Raw genomic sequence first — 16,592 nt, 5'->3', positions numbered from 1 at the left:
CCCCCCCCCACCCCATCCTCAACACTTCTCACCCGTCCTGCTTCCCACCTTCTCCCTCCTAGCTCTACCTTCCTCTCTGCACTTCTATGGGTCTGTCTCATCTCAGAACCCAGCCAGTATCAATCAGAGCTTTCAACCCAGGTTCTGACCACCTCCCCCCCCACACACACACACACCTCCCTTTGCTCCAGTTTTTACACAATCTGCTCAAAGTATAGCCAAACTGGGATTTGGGAGTTGATCAATGAACAGATTAGGGTCCTAGACCTGTTTCCAAAGCAGGCAGTCTGAGAACTGGGGCTGAGAGCTTGGCTCACTTCAGTCGCCCTCTCTAGTTTCAATGGGCTTACTGTTCTCTGGCAGACTGGGACCAGGATATTCACGTACCGGGCAATAATCAGATTAATAGTTTCAGAGTTCCAGTATTCAAGTACTGCAGAAAGCCCAGGGAAGAGCCTTCAACCACAGGGTGATTCTCACGTGTTTGCAACGGATAATGTCAAAGAGATACTGGTAACTCCTCAGCTGCCCCTCACAAGGTATTAGGTCACCTCCCAACTGCTTGTTATAGATTCATAATGGCAGATTTTTTTGCTACAAACACCAATATGTATTCCAACCAAAATTGATAAATCGCTGAAATGAATTTGGAATAAAGCAAAGGTGCCATGAAGCCGCCCGGGCATGTCAATAATGTTCATATACAGTGGAGTAGAAAGTGGGGCAGCGGTGAAAATGTTATATCTTTATGGAAGGATGGAAGTGGAATGCAGGCAGTGGAAATAGAGGCGACCGGAGTACACCAGACACCGAGCAGCCTTGTAGAATGATGTGCAGATACAGCAGGCTGCAAACAGTGTGTTATACCAAAGTGCACACAGGGTGGAAAGTGAAGTTCCAAGAAGGACTTCTTACGTTAAGTTTTATGGGCAAATGACACTCTGGGGCCTCAAGGAAATGGGGAAATGTGGTCCAAAATAGCCGTATCTTTTATTCCATCTTTGACTAAACATGCAGATTTGACTGTTAAAGCACTTTGCATGTACCGGTATGCATGTTTTCAGAACAGGAGGGGATCTCCTGATTATATAAGCTGTGCAGAATCAATAAGTGTTATTTAAAGAAAGTGAAGCAGGTTTGAGGCCTCGAGTTACAACCAAGGTAGGGTGCAGAGGAGTTAAAGGGGAAGCAAAGCGGGGGACACCCTATTTTTAGAACAATCCCTTAAACACTCCAAGCTTCCCCCAAAATATTTTCCACTAGCTCTTAAAAGCTAAATTATATGCCAGAGCGACCATATCCGCTTACCTTCAAGCAGCAGACCGTCAAAGGTAAAAATGAACGATTATTGGGCAGATGTAAATAATTTGACTCACACATGCCTCGATTTCTCACAGCCGTTGAGCAGACACACAAATCAAGCAACCCCGGATCGCCTCTTCACACACATTTGTGCATTGTCACACACGCATTCCCACTCACTTTCTTTAATAGGAAACTGTAGACTTCCAAGAAAAACAGAGCAGGACTTAAAGTACCATAAAGGTTCTGCACTTCCTCCAGCGCAGTCTGAGCTCTACGTTTGGAGGTGGCAGCGGAGGTGACCCCATGCACCTTCTGATGGGTCAGGAAGGTTTTAATGTGGCGTTGAGGCCCTAGGAGAGGTGCTGGTCTGGGTGGAAAATGCTGCCGCCTGACTGCTGCTGTGGACCAGATGGGCTTTTACCTGTCATATTTATACTATTATTTATAACACCTGCACACACTTACAGACCTGACTGGGGTTATAAAAGGTGCATTTAAACACTAGCTATATGTGTGCATGCAAGTGTGTGTGTGTGTGTGTGTGTGTGTGTTCAGACATGCATTTCCTTAACAATGGAAACTTAGTTTCTGTGCCCAACCTCAAGCAATTGATAGCCACAAAACTGGGATCTTGCCATGGTAGTAAATTTCCAATTCCACTTATTAAAAAAATGATGAAACTCTAAAGAGACTTTCTCTGCTTCAGTCCTACGATCAATCAGCTTCACTGTGTGTGAGACGCTGTGTTCCGTACAAATATCACAAACGTAAAAATAGATCTGATAAGAAGATCCCACACTCAGATGCTTAGAAGCACTCTGAAAGTCTTTTCTATTCCCTAATAGTCTCCAATCTTTTCCCACAACTTTATAACTAGATTTTGGTTGATTTTGTATAAAGAAAAGGAGTTTTGTCAGATCATTTGTAAAATGTAGATCAGTATTAAAGGTCCCATGATATGGTGTTCTTTGTATTCTTTTATGTAGACCTTAGTGGTCCCCTAATACTGTATCTGAAGTCTCTTATATATAGACCATAGTGGTCCCCTAATACTGTCTCTGAAGTCTCTTTTATATAGACCTTAGTGGTCCCCTAATACTTTATCTGAAGTCTCTTTTATATAGACCTTAGTGGTCCCCTAATAATGTATCTGAAGTCTCTTTCCCAAAATCCAGCCTTGGTTGAGAATTATAGCCAACAGAGCCAGTCCCACAATGAGTTTTCCTTAGTATGTGCCATTCCTGAGGCGGGGGGGAAAGGTGGAGATTGGGGGTGTGGCCTTGACCAACTGCCACTTTGGTCGTTTGAAAGCCATGATGTCTCTCTCTCTCTCTCTCTCTCTCTCTCTCTCTCTCTGTGTCTCTCTCTCCTTCTTGAGGGTGGGCCAAATTCTCTGGGCGAGCCAATCAGAGAAAGAGGAGGTAACCTTGCCCCTTATGACCTCATAAGGGACAAGAGTCCAGATCGGCCCATATGAGCTTTCATTTTCTCAAAGACAGAGCAGGATACCCAGGGCTCGGTTTACCCCTATCACCATTTCTAGCCACTAGGGGACCATAGGCAGGCTGGGGGAACACATATTAATGTTAAAATACATCACAAAGTGAAATGTTCATGCCATCGGACCTTAAAAGATAGGAAACAAAGCTGTGAACAAGCTGATGCATACTGACATTAAATCGGTGGACAGACGTTGTTGTATCAACGCTCCATTTAAGAAAGTGTCTCTCCGCTGTCTCTTGCTTGTTGTCCTTGATGGAAACTTTTAGGTAGTAGTTTGACTGTGGATAATGTCGCGAGATGATTTTCATGTAAACAGTATCCATCTCACACAGGAGATGACAGCTTGAATTTAACAAAGCTTCAGTTGGCTAAGTGAGTCATCGTTACAGCGAGTCATGGTCTCAGGGCAGCTGCCCGTGGACCTTCTGGTGACCTATTGAGTAACAAAGCGGCAGCAATGTACCCTTCAACATGCGAGCTGAATTGTCCGAGCATTTATTTCTGTATGCGTGACTCAGTGATTTTGGGGCGGAATAATGACAATCAAAAAAAGGTGAAGGAAATATTCAACCAGGAGCTATTCAGAGAAATAATCAGATAAAACACTCTAGAACAGAGATCTTCAACAGGGGGTCCGGGACCCTTAGGGGACCTCAGAGTTACTGCAGGGAAGGGGACCAAGTTATTGTTTAATAACGTTTTTTTTCAAATGACATGAATGAAAATTTACAGAAACATGAGTCCAATAATTTATTATTATTAGCATAGATAAATCTGCCTGTTTTGTCACATCTCCTCCCTAAATCAAGTTTTCAGTCTACAATATAATCATTGTCTATTGTTTGCCTGTATTTCTTGTGTGTTTACTTGTTTGTGTGTTTTTGTGTTTTTGCTGTTATTGAAGAAAATGCTGGTGCTGTAAAAAGGATATTTTCCCATTGTGGGATGAATAAAGTGTAATCTAATCTAATCTAAGTTTCTGTGTTCAGTTTTTTCGGTTTCATGTTTTCTGTTGGTTTTCCATTCATTTCCTGTTTTATTTTGTAGTCTCTTTGTTCCCTCCATGTGTTGCCTTGTTTTACTTCCTGTCTTTTGGTTTTCCCGCCTTTGTGATTTTCTGCCCAGCCCTGATATCTTCAGCGTTGGGCAAGTTACTTTAAAAAAGTAATTAGATACAGTTTCTAGTTAATTCTTCCAAAAAGTGACTAAATGAGTCATAAAAGTAACTTTAAAGAGTTACTTCAGAAAGGGAACTATTGTATTACTTTCAAGTACATTTTAAATGCTGAAATGTGACCCGACCTCCCCTTTTTAAAGGAACTTAAAATACACGTGCATGTTCAATTATTTACGATGTGTGTGAATGTGAATATTATAAGGCAACGGACACTTAATATAATACATTATTAACACCAACAATGTTCACAAATCTAAACAATTTAATGTTGCTGTGGGGCAAAGTGAGACTGGCCTCCAATCAAATGCCATATATGTAGATAATATGTTTATTTATCCCATTTAAATCAACATTTTATGTCAAATTATTGATTTATTTGGTAAGTAGCCATGTAATAAGCGGGATAATGTAGAGCAATTCAAGATTCAAGACCCCTGTGCTTCGCGTCTGGGTCCTGATCACCCTGTCGGGGTTGTGGTCGCTATAACAACCGCCTCGCTCTACATCATCCCTTACATAGTGGACCAATACAAATAACATAATAGATGTTTAAGAATTTTTGATATTTATTGGCCCTTCATTTGGGATACCTGTCTCTCATTGACTGCCTCGCTTGTGTTGTTCGTTGTGTGTCCGACTACACCCGCCTACCTCTACCTCTGATTGGCTTACCATGAAAGTTACTCAACATCAGCCAATCGTTAGCATTTATGCGCCGTTATTCATAACGTCGTTGTTCCCATCACTGGATATCTTCTCCCCTCATTCCCAGCACTTGTGTCACCTGTCCCTTGTTAACTCTCGTTTACTTACATATGTATTTAGTCTCTGTGGTCTCTGTGTCTGTTTTTGGTTGATTGTCATTTGTCAATTTGTCGTGAGTCTTTGTGGAGAGTTCTGTCCTGTGTATTGCTTTGGTTCTGTGTGGTTCTGCACCCTGACATATATCTGATTTGTTTTTGAATTGACTCATTGATGACATGCATACTGGCCTGTTATTAAGGCAGCCATCCACAAATTGCCTGTGCTACATGTATATTTAACATAAGAAATGATGTGAGTGACTACGTGTGAATGTCAGTAATTATTATTTTAATAGCTTAGTATTGTATGCACTATTAAAAAAGGTATGCAGGAAGGGATTAGGCCACTACACATCATTATTGGCCCAGTTTAATACGCAACTCAATTTTATATAATTATATAAGTGTTGGTATTCAGTCTACCATGCCTTTACTTTGGGCTTTTTAAAATGTCTAGAAGTAAAAATGTTGGATCTTTTGACAAAACATCCCCTTACAAACTTACCCTCCTAAAAATATAAAGTAGCAGCTGAAATTGATGCATTTTTAAAACATCTTTCCAGTGACAAATCGTTTTGTCTTTGGTTATTATGCTTTTCGTCACTATTGCTCACCATTAAGCACCATAATGCCAATACATTTTCACTTTTGTTCTTATCCTTTGTCATTTTAAGGTTCTGTATGATAGAGTATCATAACTTGAAAGAAGGAAATCCACGACTGTTGCATAACTTTTATTCCTATCAGTGTATTAAGCTTGGCAGGTTCCCTACAAGAGACTTAACAACAAATTAACCCTCATGTTGTACTCTGGTCAAATTGATCTGCTTTCCTATGTCAATGTTCCTTTTTAATTCCCCAAAATAACATGATTGATTCCACACAACGCTCTTTTGCAAGTACAAATTTCTACTTTCATTAATTTTGAGGCATCTTATTCAATTTTATAGCCTTTGAAAAAAACTAAATTGAAGTGGCTTTGAAATAGCATTGAGTAAAAGTTGACATTCTGCTTTTCTAACTCAAACATAAGGTATCATTTCATATGAATGAGGTTTATTGACCATAAATTCCAAAAATTACTGTAAAACTAAAGTTAATAAGTTAGTGTTACGTAGTGTTGAAAACATCAAAAGAAGTGGCAGACAAAAACGGGACAAAAACGTAAGAAAAGGTTTAAACATCGATAAAAGTGTTGATTTTCAATTTTGACGAGAAGAAAACACAAGGGTCAAAAGCATTACACAATTATCAAAACCTTACACTTAAGGAGCAAGACCTGGGCCCAGATGTGCACAATGTCAGCCTCACACATTTTGCAATACAATACACACGGTGATTTAATAAACCCACTTGTATACAGCAGACACAGAATTATATACTGATGTCACTTCCTTGTAATTCTAAAGCACAGACTGTCAAATTACCACACCTATGAGTCAATCTGTGAAACATAACCACTGACACAGACACACAATTCAGGTTGAAGCACTATAAAAATGCAGCAGGTGAGTTCATCTGCCTTCAACCAAAATGAAAGGAGTCAGGAGACGGAGGGTGAAAGGGGGAATCCACAAAGGAGGAGAAGGAGGTAAAGGCAGAGGTACCCCCTCATCCATTCGACTGATTGCCGTTATAATAATTCCATAATTTATACTGTTTACGACACACAGGCCTGAAATCCACAAATACTCAGGACCATGCACAATTAGAGAGATACCAGCTGGACCGGCGCCCTGAGCCGGTATGATGCTTTGCTCAAGGGCACCTGGCAGTGCCCAGGAGGTGAGGTGGCATCTCTCCAGCTACCGATCCCATCCGTACTGGGACTTGAACCAACGCCCCTCCGGTTCCCAACCCAACTCCCTATGGACTGAGCTGCTGCCAACCCCCTTAACAATCAACACGGTTCTTCCCACGTTGTCTTGCCAATGAGGACACATCGCCTGTGATGTTGATGAAATTCTCTGGCCGGATCCAGCTAGGCAAAGAGATTTGAAATACTGGATCCAGTATTTTATGTCTCTCGGTTGTTTTCTGAGCTAACAGTGTTATGCAGGCTGCTGTAGTAGCTGAATGAAAACTGGGACATGTTTTGGTGGGATTCTCCATGTCGACATGTTGACTGATTTGGTTATATATGGAGAGAAAATTACTTTTTCCTCAGTCTGCAGTATTGGACTTGTGTAGCGTTTGGTGAATTTATTGTATATTTGCACTTTCTCTGTGTACTTTACATTGACAGTACTCTAATCACTGAGAAGTAGATTGGCTAAAAGAGTTTTAAGTTAGCAACAGCAGTGTGCAACTAGTTCAAACAGAATATAGTCATATGAAACGCGTGTTTCACATGGTTACAACATATGTTTGTTTGTTTTTTACAAATTTGTGTATGGTTTTTGCAAGAAAGTTTCATTTTGCAAAGTCTTTTGAAAAAATGGTCTCTGCTTTCAAAATAGTGCTTAAGCAATGAAAAAAACTGAAATGCAGGAGCATTAAAGTTTAAAGGTGCCCCGCCATAAAAAAAACGTATTTACTTGCATTTTTTATAAATATGTCAGAACGATATGTGTGTGTGTTATGTGGTGAATGTGAAAATGAACGGCAACCTCCTCTGTCAGCTCTAGCCACTGAAAAGAAATAAGAGGAGAAATCAGGCCAATCACAAAAGCTGGTCAGTCTGATGTCAAGTTGCCTGAGCTCATTACTATTCATGAGCTGGTTAAAAGATGCTGATAGCCAGGCTCTCATTGGCTAGCTGTTAGCCAATCAGAGTCGAGCAGCTTAGCTTGTCATAACTAATGACCACGCTAGAATGGCTTGAAACTGGGTAACCAAGGTAACCAAGGCATTTTGTTCCACAAATTCTTTTACAGAGTCCATGGTAGAACTTTAGACATTACCACAAAGGAATGAAACACGTGTGGCAGGGCACCTTTAATTTCTTTGAATCCCTCATGGAAAGATTGAGTCAGAGATAGAAATGCAGCAAAAGAACACTGGAGAGATCGCAGACATAAATAGAGAGAGAGAATGAGGGGATGTGTATCCACATCCACATATACACATGGTTGTGTGTGTGAGCGTGTGCTTCGCCAGACCAACCACATGCTGCGGAGCAGAGGAGGGTCTAGCTAGTCCACATAGCATTCGGGGATGGGGGAGAAACATGCTCTGGTTTATTGGCATTTCTTTAAACCAATCACAATCGTTATAGGCGGTACTAAGCTGTCCAGACCAGAGATCCGAGGAGCAGGAACCATAGTCCTCATCCTGTAAATCCAGCGGACTTCAAAAGTCCAACACAAAGAAAACGAAATTTCCTGCGGCGCCAGAGCAATCCCAGAAGCGGAACATCAAGAATATAGTCTAGTGTGTGTGTGTGAGTGTGTGTGTGTAGGAGGTGGTCTAATATCTTAAGGAGATGCTGTCAAGTCTTGTAAGTCTTGGCAAAACAACATGTGATTCTAACATCTGATGCTAACTGCATTAAAGGCTAGCATGGAAAAAAATATGAAGATTACATAAATTATTTTTTATTAGATCCAGAGCTAGGTGATTCAAAGTTAGAGCTATTACACTCTCACTTATTATAACAGCAGCCTGTGAAGACAAAAAGGAAATGAACGAGGCCCTCTGATATTGAAAATGCTCATATTAAGAGAACAAGACATTTTTGAATCACATATTTTATATTTAAGGGTTAAAAAAGTAGAAAAAACATTTGATCGCAAGAAAGGATTTTGAAAAGGTACCCTGTGCTTTCTTCAGTATGTGTAGTGTACTTTTCCGTATATTGTCATCTAAGCCAATGGTTATCTGTTTGTTTAAATAAATTCAATAAATTCAAAATTTGATTGCAAAAAAAAAAACTTGCTGCCCATTGTGTGCTAATTTCTCAAACAGGATGATACGTGATCTAAAATCAGCATTCAAATGAATGCAATCATTTGTGTGTAGAAAAATGACATGGGCACTTGCAAATTCAATAATTGATTTCCTATTTGGTTACGAATGTTATATCGCTCATTACAAATAGACATCAGAACTATTTTTACTTATTTTGCATAACTGAATTGAAAAAAAAAACTGCACCTTTAGATATATACAATAAAATAGTTATAAAAATAGCCAAAACTAAAGCTTACATCAACACTCTAAGTATGTCATATGTCTTTTTTTTTGTTCACTTTTATCAACAATATAGTAATTTAAATCAGTTCACTGAAGTGAATCAGGAATTGATTATTAAGAAAATGACAATCCCTATTTACTTCAAATTAAATTATTTGAATATCTATAATTAATGTAGGACAATTTCATGAAATTCTGACCCTCAATGAACACCGTAGAGCCACAACAGAGTCCCTGTTAACTACTGTAATGGTTAATCAGTGTTGTATTAGTGTCACGTGATTTGACCACATGCACTGATTATTTTTCAAAGCATATGTATTTATATCCACATTATTTCTGCTCACATGTGCTCACTAGAACCTTGTGCAAATTGTATCCTTAAGACCTCCAGTTGGGTAAATGCAGAAATAAGCCTTTAAAGCTTCGGGACAACTTCTCCATGTGAGTCCCCTCTTGTATTTTTCATGCAGGATGTAGCTTCAGTGATATCTAATCTGTCTTAGTAGCCCAGTTGTTTTTGTATGGATAACGACAGGTGGGGCTATGACAAGTTCCTCCAGTTGGCTACACTCTCAAATGTCACTCTATGGCACAGCTGCATATATTTTCTCTCCTGTCTCCTAACTCTTCTTAACTCTGCTCTCTCTTCTCGGTTCTATTTAATATCAACTATTACAGTGCAGTTACAGTGCGTCTGTCTAGCTCTTTAATCGTCCCCAGGAGTCCTCTTAGCTTGGTGACGTCAGTCACAGCTCCATATTGCCTACCACATTGATAATGTGCTCCTATGACTAACTGGAGGTCCCATATATAGACAACAGTCAGTGAAGCCTAATATCACACCTAAACTGCAGTACGTTGTTTTCCATAGAGCAATTCATGCACAAAAGCACATCATAGGGCGTTTTTATACTGCATTGTATCTACTCGACTCACCTCGACTCTACTTTTTGGGGGTTTTTCATTAAGAAAAAAAGGTACTAACAGGTACTTTTTGTACCTCAGTCGAGGCTCCAAGCGAGCTGAGGTAATACCAAAAGGTGATGTGAAAACCTGCAGACTACTGATTGGGGGGGGGGGGGGGGGGGGGGGGGGGGGGGGGGGGGGGGGGGGGGGGGGGGGGATGTAAGAATATTGTAAAACTTCTTTTTCTGTTGTTTAATCCTGTACATATTCCACAAATTCTGGCGTTTGCTGATGCCAAAATATCCCTTATGAAAGTGACATTAAACGTTACTTCTGGCTGGGGCAGCAGTTGAAAATCCAACTCGTAGTTGCAACCGATCGATTTTATGGCACAGTTATTCTCAGAACATTTTCACAAGACCGCTTATAAATGTAAGTGTAGTCAACGTTTTTATTTTGCTGCCTCTGGGTTCATTAGAAGCTACTTTGCGTTCAGGTTCTGGCAACACGAAGAATCACAAACACCTTTGCCGTTGTGTGTGTGTGGCGTTAGGTCACGGCAGTTTCCTGCCATGACGACCAGTCACAGAACGCCTCACGAATCAGGCGGTACTAATCTGCAATGGAAAAAGGAAGATGAGGCACCGCAGTCGAGCCAAGGCGAGGCGAGTTGAACAGGTACCGTTAACGGATAGCGCCAATGGTGTTGGGGTTTGGGGTTTTTATTGGGGTTATTTTTACTGTCTCAGTCCTTGTGTCTGTTTCTTGGTCTTCTCCCCGGTCTTGTGTGGTTGTCTCTGTCATGTGATTCCCTGGTGAGTGTCTGTTTGTTCTGCTTCCTGTTTTATTTTGATAGTTTGGCTTCCTGTCGTGTCTAGTCTTGTCTAGCTTTGCTATGTTTGTCTGATTGTCCTGCCCCGCCCTAATGTGATTCACCTGATGTCCCACCTGTTGCCCGTCACCTCGTTACCTCTTGTATTTAACCCCTGTGTCCCTTACCCAGTCTACGTGACATGTTGTGTCGTCTTGTTTGCCCGCCTGGCAACGCCTCGTCTTTTTGCCTGCTCTTGTAAGTCTCCTCGTTGTGTTTTGCCAGTCTGCCCTTCTCCTGGGAGTTTGCCGTTGGCCTGCGTTCCTGCCCGTGTACCCTGTCATCCCGCTCAGTGTTCTTCCCCGTCAGTTTCCCAGCCCTTGTGCTACGGCTTTTTGTTCTCTCTGGCTCCCTGTGCTTATTGTGTTTTTGGGACTCTGTTGCTCAGTTTGAGTTTAATAAACATTTTGAAACTCCTCCTGCTACTTCGCGTTTGGGTCCTCCTTGTTCCCCCCAACAAATGGAGGCTTTAGGCGTGTTTTACAGTAGTTACAGCCAAGCTCGCGCATGAGATTTATGCTGCAAAGCCAATTTGTATTTATTTTTTGGGGGCTTTTCCCTTAGTGACATTGGATAGACATGAAAGGGGTAGAGATGGGGGATGACACTGGGTCAGCTAGTGGCCGCCCCGCTGTGGCGCAAATTTGTTTGTCCATTAATTATAAATATAATTTACCCAAATAGCAAAAACGAGAGCAAAACGAATATACCACAGTTCTATTTTAACTGACACTGAAGAAGCACACCTGCGACTAATTTAAAAATGGGCAGGGTTGGTGTTAAAAGCAGCTTTTCATGAGAGAAGATTTTATTGACTGAGATTAAGGTCTCGCATGCAAATATAGAGTGACAATTTTTAAGTGGCTTGTTCACTTTGGGAGACCTATTGAAAGCCCAGTCATGGTGTTTTCTCTACAATTTTACTTGGCAACACAACAATAACACAAAATGGTTTGAAATTGCCTTCAATCTATATAAAAAAAATTAGTTTTGTATGTTGTCTTTATTTACGTGCTGTGAGAGATCTTTTACTTCTGCGTACAATTAGATTTGGTTGGTTTACATGTGAAAATAATAACATTTCGCTGCCAAAACTCGGAACAAAGTAATAATCTGATTAAGCCTTCACACAGTTGCATAAACCCACAGCTCGCCATAATGATCCTGTTTCCTATACACACACAACAGTGGATTGTTTTTCTCCATAAAAGCTGCTGTAATTCTTTCCGGTCCCACAACAATAACACAGTTAGGACTCTACCACATCATGTTGTCGGCCACGGCCGCGGCCACAGTCATCTATTGCATTTTAAAATGAAATGCTTCACGTGCTACTTTTGTCATAGCTGTTGGAAAGAGGAGAATGGCAAATGCAGCTGTTGTCGTCTGAAATTCTGATGTTTTTGGATTAAGGTAAAGAGAAATAATGGTGGTCCAACCAGTCTGATGCGGACAAGAGTACAGATGCGCGTGGTTATTTTGCAGGAGCCTGAAGCTGCTTATACAGTATCTCATCAAGGATTTAGACCATAAAGGATGGTTACACCTTTTTTGCTGTATGCAGTGGTCTAAAAAGGTGCACATAAGCAGCACTGTGAAAAACCTTCACTTCAGTCAAAGAAAATAGCACTTGTCCATCTGCAACACTGGACCCTACAAGTCTGGTTAAACCCTTTGTTAGTGGTGATGAAATATATTTGCCAAATGTGAAACGTGAGGTCTCTTTAATTATAAACTCATGAGTTGCGTACATGCATACAGGGAAGGAGAGTCCAAAAACATTAAAATCCTTCCCCCTGTTCCAAAGAAAAGGAAAGCATCCTCTACCCCAACTGTCAATTACAATGCATCCACAGTTGTGAAAAACAACTCGCTGAGGTACATTACGTCAATAGAAACTTTAAGACAGCATGTTAAATATACAGTTGTCCTGTGTCTGTGTGGTTACTTGGCAACGCTCAAACATTTGTTCTCACTGGGATCTCATCTGTGGTTTTTTTCTCTCTACAGAGAAACAAAGGGTTAAAGGGCCCTGACAAGTACTGCTGTCCTCTCACAAGGTGGACAAGGATTGAAGTCATATCATACTTTATGCCTGCCACTGGTTGACATAACATCCCAAAGTGTGTCTGTGTGTATGTGCATTTGTTTCGGTAAGTAGGTAAATTAATGTGTGTGTGATGCTTCTGCTGCTTACAATAAGTGAAGTCATGATGATTTTTTTGTGTCACCTCATTGAATGATGTCAGACGTTTGCAGTGTGCATGTGTGTAATATGTTTTTTTGAAATGTCTGGTTGTAAAACAATTATCATATCTATGGGAAATCTTTCAAAAATAAAAATGGTTGGTTCGGTTGAGTGGCTGCTCAGTGCACACACATAAACACACACACACGTTCCTCATCAGTCACATTAACCATTCACATCCGCCAGTGGTCCATGCCCCCACCCCCCCCTTATGCCCCGGGATAAAATCTAACACCCCCAAAATAACCTGGTGAGTTATAAGAGTCAGCAAGGCCCTCATCCAACCTTCCCTTTTAATAGAAACAAAAGGCAATTACCCTAGAATCCCTAAGCGCTAATGTAAGATGCTAAAGGTGGTTTACTTCCCTTTGTAGTCTAATCTCTAAATTAATAAACTGCGATGCCACAGACAGTATTGTGTTACATGCCATTAGTGGTCCAGTCAGGGGTGTGTGTGTTCTTTTGGGGGGGTTTGGAGTCGGTCAAAGCATTTTTCTCAGCTCAAACACAAACAAACACGTGCATGAGGGGGTGGTAAGAAAACACAACATCCACAGGGCTTCCCTCGCGCCCTGGGATTCACGCCACACATCGTATACACGCTGATGTGGGGTCAGATTTCCCAATTACTTGTGCGAACCCTGCACCAGTGTCAAGTGTGGAAAAAAAACAGCTGACAATGTTTCACACGAAAGAACTGACAATGTGTCTTTTAATGTAACAGTCCAAGTTGCGAAGAAAGACTACGTCTCCACTTTTGCTAATGAGATCTCAAATCTCAACGCAGTTAATCTCAGCCGATGCAAAACAATGACCTCTCACCTGATGAGCCCAGGAAGTAGCGTTCCAGGGCGGAGCCGAAGCCGGAGGGATTGTCCTTAAGGTCGCTCACAACGTAGGGCTGCATGGTGGCGTTCTGATCGTTTATTGGCCACGTCTGACCCCGGACGCTGGCGCCGCCGTACCAGGACACGTTGGTCATGGAAAAGCAGTCCTGAAAGGATGCACATGTGGACAAAAACAGAGTGAGGTGGAGAAAGGTTTACAATGATGAAGACTAAGCGAAGACTGCAGTAAATCATGTAAAACTGAAATTGACTTTAAAATTTTAAAATACATAAAAACTAATTGAGAGGGAAAGTTGAGAGTTAAAATATATGATGGTAGAAGAATTGTTTATAAGATAACTCATAATGCTTTAAACAGACTTAAAAGTAAATAATGAATGTCAATTTCTACTGATGAGTGGACATGAGGTGAATTTGACTGTAATTTAAATGTTTCCGATGCAATCCCATTATGTATCCAATGTGTTAGAGTGTGGTTTACATGCAAAAAAATAATAACATGTTAGAGTGTGTCAATTTCAATTTATGAGTGGACATAAGCTGAATTTGACTGTAATTTAAATGTTTCCAATGCAATCACATTATGTCTCCGATGTGTTAGAGTGTGGATGGATCTAATATTTGACAGCCAGTGCAAATTATTGTTACTTCCCTGCAGAAATGCAGGGCACAGGGCGGTATGAGATGGCTGGCACATGACACTGTCTTAGAAAGTACACACAGGAGGGACTGAATGTGTTTTTTTCTAAGCCTGTGCTTCCTCAAAGCGTCTTTACGCATCGGGGGACAAATGCGCAAACCGGCTGGGCCATTCAGCCCTATTTCGTGTCAGCAAATCCGGGCTCCTGTAAGGAGTCTTAAAATACCAAGTGCCAAGTACTTACCTGAGAGGCGCTGGGAAGGATTTTTGGAACTTTCAAAATAAAGGCGAGTTAAGTTTGGAAATATTTTCTGTGAGCAGTCGCGCCACATGGCAGGGAGTTATGGCAAGGAATGTTCCAGTGGGGACAGTGGAACCTCCCCAAACATCCCAATGGTGAAATGCCTTTGATAATTAAGTTGGTGGGTATGGGGGGGGGAGTACAGTAAGTACTGTGCATGTCAAAAAAAGCGTAACAACTGTGAAGCAGATTCAACATGAATGCAGTCTAATTAGTGCAGTCATACTAAAGGAAAGAACGAGAGAATTATGCAAATTAATGGTTTGGTCAACAACATGTCACTCAGTGTTACAAATTGTTTATCAATATATCAGAGTTTTAGAAAATGTATGTTAACAAATCCAACAAAATTAAAATTACAATAAAAAATGAACATAAAGTGCAGCATTTTGGAATCGTGTTAAATCATTTGAGCCAATTTATTTATGGGATGGGATTCTACACACACCAACGTCTGCTGCAAATATGCTCATTTTTGAGCCACTTGGTTATTTAACTTTTAATGTGATTTAACAATTTTACTTAAGGTGGTTAAAAATCAAATGCAGGTAGATAACTAGTATAAAACACTTGGAACTGTATTTGTACGAGAAGAAACGCCTCGGGCCTATATTGGGATTTTTAAAAGTGAACAGGGGATTCTTCAAATATATGTTTTACACTGTGCACCATGCCAACTGAGTAAACTGCAAATTGAGGCATGAGAGCTCCAAGAACAATATTTTTTGTTGCACTTTGGGATTTTGATAAGACTGATTGTGGCTCTTTGAGTGCTCATTGAGTTAAACCTTACCTTCAGCTCAACGTGACAGTGAACCGGCGCCCAAGTCATACTGTAGCACTCCGTCTCCGTCTCCTCATTCACCTCCAGCGAGATCTTCACTTCGGCCACCGAGTCCCATGTGTAGCAGAACTCAGTTTTATTCAGCCAACACTGGTTCCTCACGAAGGGAACCTCGATGTCAGGGTTTCCTACGTTCCCCACATCTATCTCCACATATGTATTGTCCTCCGCCAGGGTCTGTATGACCAGCGAGTGGGTTCTTCTCTCCCAGATCAGTCCGCTAAAAGTCCCCCTGAGGATCCAGTTTTTGTTGGGCTGGTCCACCACTTGCCAATATATGATCCCGATTGTCATAACAAAGAAGACGGCCACCCCAAGACAGGCTATAGCTCCTTTCCAGGTCTCGTTCATCTCCTTCAATCCCGTGTCCCATGTTACCTCTGGGATGGGGCTGGGGTTCCTATTTCGAGCGTGGGGCATGTTGTCTATGAGATCAGCAAAGAATCAAACACAAAAAACCCTGCAGAAATCTCTGTGCGTAAAAGCAATCTCTGTTGCTTCATCATGTCATGGTGTTTTCAGTGAGGCTACAGGGCAAACCAGCCGAACCTCTATCTGTACACCGTTTACACTCTTGTTGTTGTTTTTGCGCAACTGTGCCAGCAACGAAGACCTGTCACGTGAAGAAAGCTGTGAACAAAAATGAAAAATCCCGACGTGGAAATAAAAACAGCATAAATGAATAAGTGACTTACCACATACTGCTGTTTAAAAAGATATTCATTTGTAAATTGCACTGGCTGCAGTGAGCTCGTGAGCAGCCCCAAGCCGGGTTTGGCAGCAATGCCTACGAATAGCTCCAAGACGCTGTCTTGCTTGCCCTGCACTTTCTGACGTAACGCCGGGTTGTTTCTTCAGAGGAAAGGTATCGAGAGGGAAATGTGGGATCAGGGGGGTTTGGTTGAGTCTCCGAACTGCCCGTCGGGCAAGGAGGCCACGGACAGCCACGAAGGGAGGGATTCCCATGCGTGCTCGCAAAACCCTCCGTGCGCTCTCCGTGCGTAAAGAC

The 16,592-nt window shown here is 41.4% G+C and overlaps 1 protein-coding gene across 1 annotated transcript in view; it reads right to left on the bottom strand.

Annotated features, from left to right (window-relative positions):
- Positions 1-16,592, bottom strand: part of si:ch211-236l14.4 (SITS-binding protein) — a 30,754-nt gene extending 14,162 nt beyond the window's left edge. The window contains exons 1-2 of the mRNA XM_034879553.1: positions 15,533-16,592; positions 13,773-13,944 (exon numbers count right to left, since the gene is read on the bottom strand). Coding sequence (XP_034735444.1) covers positions 13,773-13,944; positions 15,533-16,003 — 643 coding nt within the window. The 5' untranslated portion in view covers positions 16,004-16,592. The remainder of the gene's footprint in view (positions 1-13,772; positions 13,945-15,532) is intronic.

The sequence above is a fragment of the Etheostoma cragini genome, chromosome 8 (assembly GCF_013103735.1).
Source record: "Etheostoma cragini isolate CJK2018 chromosome 8, CSU_Ecrag_1.0, whole genome shotgun sequence".
Taxonomy (NCBI): domain Eukaryota; kingdom Metazoa; phylum Chordata; class Actinopteri; order Perciformes; family Percidae; genus Etheostoma; species Etheostoma cragini.
Note: the sequence above shows the minus strand (reverse complement) of the source record. Positions and strands in the feature narration are given on the sequence as shown.